We start from the raw sequence: 6,000 nt of genomic DNA, 5'->3' as shown, positions 1-6,000 counted from the left end.
GATGGCTTAGGAAATCGTATAGTTAATGGTAGACTGGCCGTATACAGGCAAGCTGAGCGAGCGCCACCGATAACGTGCGTCGCGGGTTGCGTCCCCAAATAGCGTAGGCGCTGCCTCACAGCCGCTTGCCTGCAGAAATCACAAGACACGACGATGTGCGCATGCGCAGATGAGCCGCGGCGCCTTCCGTCGGCGGTCCAGCTGCCCTTGCCGCCAGTCGCTCGCTGGCCGCGAAGCGCAACGGCGGGTGGAGACCAGTAGCCGGCGACAAGAGCGTGGTGACTGCGAAGACGGCGCCTGCGTAGCGAGGGCGCGGAACGCAACAAGCAGCTGTGCTCACGCCATCTCCGTCTCCGGACAGTGTCATTGCCACATTAGAAGAGCTTGCACAGTGTAACGGGAACCGCGGGACATTTCGGCTGGTACAGCATACAGTGATAAAAGGAAAGGTTTTTTCTTTTTCTTTTTTGGACAATGATTAAGTGCTGAAGACGCTGAAACTGTAACAGTGCAGAGGAGAGTGTGATTTTGTTTCTTTTCGTACAACAAATCTTTTTCCAAGCCCTTTCTCGATAAGGACATCTTCATAAACCGTTGACAGTAAAACTGCCTCCTAATCGATCAAATGTTTAGGGCACAAGATTTGTCTTCGTGACCAGAGTAAGAGAGGTGCATGCAAAAGCATTTTTATTCTTGCAGACTTTGTAGCAGGTGGATAGTATAGCCAACAGATCATAACTTTCTGAATTATTCTGAAACAGTTTATGGAGAGCTTAGTCCTAAATTTATGAACGGACGTAGCTGATACAGTGATGCGATTTTCAAATATGGAAGTGTTTTACACCATCAAATATAGGTAACAGTAAGAGCCGCAGGTTAACAAAGAAATTTCTGGTGAAGAAAGTTGCTTATGTGATCTGTGGTCTGAGGGAATTTCTCGTTGTTCTATGTAGCTGTAGCTTACAAGATAGCACAGATTTTATGACTGTTCGGAGGAGATATGTGAATAAGTGGATATTCAACCGCTGGTCGACAGGATGATGGACTGAGATTGGAGCCTTCATTTGATCTTGTAGTATTGGAGTAATTTTGCTGGCAATAATGGATGCAGAATTTGAGTTACGCGAGGGACTGGACGGCAACGGAACGCAGTGGGGCGGCGACGAGGACCCCATGCAGAAGCGGCCCGTACAGGCGCTGTTCGGGCTGCTGTACCTGGTCATCTTCACGGTGGGCACGTGCGGCAACGCGCTCGTCTGCTTCGTGGTGGCGCGCAACCGCAGCATGCAGACGGTGACGAACCTGTTCATCAGCAACCTGGCGCTCTCCGACATCCTGCTGTGCGCGCTCTGCGTGCCCTTCACGCCGCTCTACACCTTCTACGGGCGCTGGGTGTTCGGCAGCGCGCTCTGCCACACGGTGGCCTTCGCCCAGGGCACCAGCGTCTACATCTCGACGCTGACGCTGACGGCGATCGCCGTGGACCGCTTCTACGTGATCGTGCACCCGTTCCGGCCGCGCATGCGCGCCTCCACGTGCCTGGCGATCGTGTGCGCCGTGTGGGCGGCGTCGCTGGCCGCGACGCTGCCATACGGCGTCTTCATGGAGCACCGGCTGCGCGCCGGCAGCCACTTCTGCGAGGAGAGCTGGCCGTCGGAGACGGTGCGCCAGGCCTTCGGCGGCGTCACCTTCGCCATGCAGTTCGTGGCGCCGTTCCTCGCCATCTCCGTCTGCTACACCAAAATCTGGCTGCGGCTGCGCCACCAGGCGCGCACCAAGCCGGGCGCCAAGACGTCGCGCAAGGAGGAGGCGGACCGCGAGCGCAAGCGCCGCACCAACCGCATGCTCGTCGCCATGGTGGTCGTCTTCGGCACCTGCTGGATGCCGCTCAACCTCGTCAACCTCGCCAACGACCTGTACATCCCGATCGGCCACTGGCGCTACTTCAACCTGTGCTTCTTCGCGGTGCACGCGCTCGCCATGAGCTCCACCTGCTATAATCCGTTCCTGTACGCCTGGCTGAACGAGAACTTCCGCAAGGAGTTCCGGCGCGTGGTGCCGTGCTGCATGCGCGCCGGCCGCGCGCCGCGGCAGGGCTTCGCCGGCGCCGGCACCTCGATGGGCGGCCAGTCCGTGCAGACGGCCCTGCAGACCTCCAACTCGCTGCTGCCCGACGTCGTCTCCACGGACTCGGACCCCGCCCCCGCACCCTCTCCCTGCGCCGGCTACTGCGCCAACGACGAGCAGGTCCGCTTCTCCGGGATCGAGAACAAGGTGCTGGACGTGTCGCCTTCCATTTAGGTGAGCGCAACAATTCTAGCACCAAGTTTTTGTATGTCTGTCCTTGTGCCCGGAGGTCTGGGAGACTAAGGCCGTTCACTATCGTAAGAAAAAGTGACTCCCACAGCCGTCCTTACGTTCTCATTTATTGTATAGCTAACAATTCCGACACTTCAGTGCACCAACTTCAGGCCTTAGTTGATGCTGAAGGGGTTATCACGATCCATATACAGGGTGGTTTATTGATAGTGATCGGGCCAAATATCTCACGAAATAAGTGTAAAAACTACAAAGATCCAAACTTGTCTGGCTTGAAGAGGCAAACCAGAAGGCGCTATGGTTGGACCGCTAGATGGCGCTGCCATAGGACAAACGGGTATCAACTGCGTTTTTTTTTTTTTTAAATACGAACCCCCATTTTTATTACATATTTGTGTAGTACGTAAAGAAATATAAATGTTTTAGTAGGACCACTTTTTCGCTTTGTGATAGATGGCGCTATAATAGTCACAAACATATGGCTCACAATTTTAGACGAACAGTTGCTAACAGGTAGGTTTTTAAATTAAAATACAGAGGGTAGGTACGTTTTAACATTTTATTTCGGTTCTTCCAATGTGATACATGTACCTTTATGAGCTCGTCCGGAATCGCGCGACTGCTGCAATCGCAGGTTCGAATCCTGCCTCGGGCACGGATGTGTGTGATGTCCTTAGGTTAGTTAGGTTTAAGTGGTTCTAAGTTCTAGGGGACTGATGACCACAGATGTTAAGTCCCATAGTGCTCAGAGCCATTTGAACCATTTGAACTCGTCGTTTCTGAGAACGCGTGCTGTTACAGCGTGATTACCTGTAAATACCACATTAATGTAATAAATGCTCAAAATGATGTCAATCACCCTCAGTGCACTTGGTAATACGTGTAACGATATTCCTCTCAACAGCGAGTAGTTCGCCTTCCGTAATGTTCTCACATGCATCGACAGTGCGCTGGCGCATGTTGTCAGGCATTGTCGGTGGATCACGTCAGCAAATATCCTTCAACTTTCCTCACAGAAAGAAATCCGGGGACGTCAGATCCGGTGAACGAGCGGGCCATGGTATGGTGCTTGACGACCAATCCACCTGTCATGAAATATGCTATTCAATACCGCTTCAACCACACACGAGCTATATGCCGGACATCCATCATGTTGGAAGTACATCGCAATTCTGTCATTCAGTGAAACATCCTGTAGTAACATCACTAGAAAATGACGTGGAAATGAGCATACATTGCACCATTTAGATTGCCATCGAGAAAATGGGCGCCAATTATCCTTCCTCCCATAATGCCGCACCAAACATTAACCCGCCAAGGTCGCTGATGTTCCACTTGTCGCAGCCATCGTGGATTTTCCGTTGCCCAATAGTGCATATTATGCCGGTTTACATTACCGCTGTTGGTGAATAACGCTTCGTCTCTAAATAGAACGCGTGCAAAAAATCTGTCATCGTCTCATAATTTCTCTTGTGCCCAGTGGTAGAACTGTACACAACTTTCAAAGTCGTCGCAATTCCTGGTGCATTGAAACATGTTGATGTAGCATTCTCAATACCGACGTATTTGAGATTCCCAATTCTCGCTCAATTTGTCTGCTACTGATGTGCGGATTAGCCGCGACAGCATCTAAAACACCTACTTGGACATCATCATTTGTCGCAGGTCGTGGTTGACGTTTCACATGTAGCTGAACGCTTCCTGTTTTTTTAAATAACGTAACTATCCGGCGAACGGTTCGGATACTTGGATGATGTCGTCCAGGATACTGGACGCCCGTTGGGCATTTTGATCACGATAGCCTTACATCAACACGCTATCGACCTTTTCCGCAATTGGTAAACGGTCCATTTTAGCACGGGTAACGTATCACGAAGCAAATACCGTCCGCCCTGTTGAATGATACGTCATACCACGTACTTATACGTTTTTGACTATTACCGCACCATCTATCACAAACCGAAAAAAGTGATCCAACTAAAGCATTCATATTTACGTACTACACGAATATGTAATAAAAAATGGGGGTTCCTATTGTTAAAAAAGCGTAGTTGATATCCGTTTGACCTATGCCAGCGCCATCTAGCGGGCCAACCATGGCGCCATCTGGTTTCCCCCGTCAAGCTAGACGAGTTTCGTTCATTGTAGTTTCTTCGTTTGATGCTCATTTCGTGATATATTTGGCCCGGTCACTATCATTGGACCACCCTGTATACGAAGCATTAGTGGCCAATAACTGGTTTACGCAGACTGCCCCTAACTGTGATGTCGTGTTTCTAGTCTGCGTAAACTTGTTGTTAGCCACTGATGCATCGTATATATCGATCGTAGTAACGTCTTCACCATCAACTAAGACCTCAAGATGGTACACTGGAGCACCGAAACTGGTAGCCATACAACAAATGACATCAGAACGACGGCTGCAGGTGTCTCATTTTCTTACAATTCTTGCACCATGTGTCTGCTGTAACATTGTTCCACAGATGCAACGAATTTTAAAGAATGGCATCATGCATCCACCATAAGCTGTTTTCATTTGTACAGGGTGTTCAGAAATTTCTGTTACGAACATATTGGACTTGTAAAGCAAGTGAATACATAATATTTTGAACAGGTACCCATTTTCGGAAATGTCTTTCAAAGACACTACAAAGTGTCAAAATCATAGGCGCTCGAGCCTGTAGTGTACGTATATACAGGGGATATTGGAGAAGCATAAATGTATCAATTTGAGATAGGGGCCCCTGTATCGGGAACAAACGAGTCGAAAGGTATAAGCGGAAACCGTTCTGATACCTATGACAGTGGAATATATGTACTGATATTGTTGTTGCTAAGACTGTAGGTTTTACAACTTTCAGAAGCGGTAGTATGGACCAAAACAAAGAAAAAATTACCAGTAAATATGGGATCTAAGATGCATATCAAAGGAGCTATGCGCACTTTTTCATCTTCTCTACTGGGGAAACGCGTCTCCTTTACTGAACAAGTCCTCATAGCTCTGGAGGAATTCATTGTAGAGCCCAAATTTACTGCACATTTTTTCTTGTTTCGGTCAATGCTACCAGCTCTGGAAGTTGCTTACCCTACAATCTTAGCAACAACGGTACCAGTACATGTATTTCACGGTCAAAGGTATAAGAACGGTTTCCGCTTATAGCTTTCGACTCATTCGCTTCTGGTACACGGACCTTTACCTCAATTTGATATGTTTATCCTCCTTCTCCATCATCTTAGGAAATTTGTAACATCGTCACAGAGTAACCCTGTATTTTCACACAATTACAACCGTAGGCGCCTATAAATCTGACACTTTGTAACGTCGTTGGGTGAGGCTTCCGGACGTTGATTCACATTAAAAAAAATATGGCTCTAAGCACTATGGGACTTAACATCTGAGATCATCAGTCCCCTAGACTTAGAACTACTTAAACCTAACTAACTTAAGGACAACACACATCCATGCCCGAAGAAGGATTCGAACCTGCGACCGTAGCAGCCGCGTGGTTTCGGACTGAAGCGCCTAAAACCGCTCGACCACAGCGGCCGGCTCGTATTCAAAATATCATGTACTTACTGCCGTCAACAAGTCCGAGAATTTTGTAATGGGAATTTCCAAGCACCATTATTTTTCTGTAGACAACTGGTTCCCGTGAATGTCATCTTCAGGTCACGGATTAA

General features: G+C 48.8%; 1 protein-coding gene across 2 annotated transcripts in view; it reads left to right on the top strand.

Moving 5' to 3' along the window:
- The first annotated feature begins 225 nt into the window (after nucleotides 1-225).
- LOC126474106 (prolactin-releasing peptide receptor-like) overlaps nucleotides 226-6,000 on the top strand; it is a 276,595-nt gene continuing 270,820 nt past the window's right edge. For both annotated transcript variants that reach the window (XR_007586575.1, XM_050101528.1), the window contains exon 1: nucleotides 226-2,301. Coding sequence is in view for 1 of the 2 variants with exons in the window: in XM_050101528.1 (XP_049957485.1) it covers nucleotides 1,102-2,301 (1,200 nt within the window). In the remaining variant the exon portion in view is untranslated. The remainder of the gene's footprint in view (nucleotides 2,302-6,000) is intronic.

This window comes from Schistocerca serialis, chromosome 4 (assembly GCF_023864345.2).
Source record: "Schistocerca serialis cubense isolate TAMUIC-IGC-003099 chromosome 4, iqSchSeri2.2, whole genome shotgun sequence".
In the NCBI taxonomy this organism is placed as follows: Eukaryota; Metazoa; Arthropoda; class Insecta; order Orthoptera; family Acrididae; genus Schistocerca; species Schistocerca serialis.
Note: the sequence above shows the minus strand (reverse complement) of the source record. Positions and strands in the feature narration are given on the sequence as shown.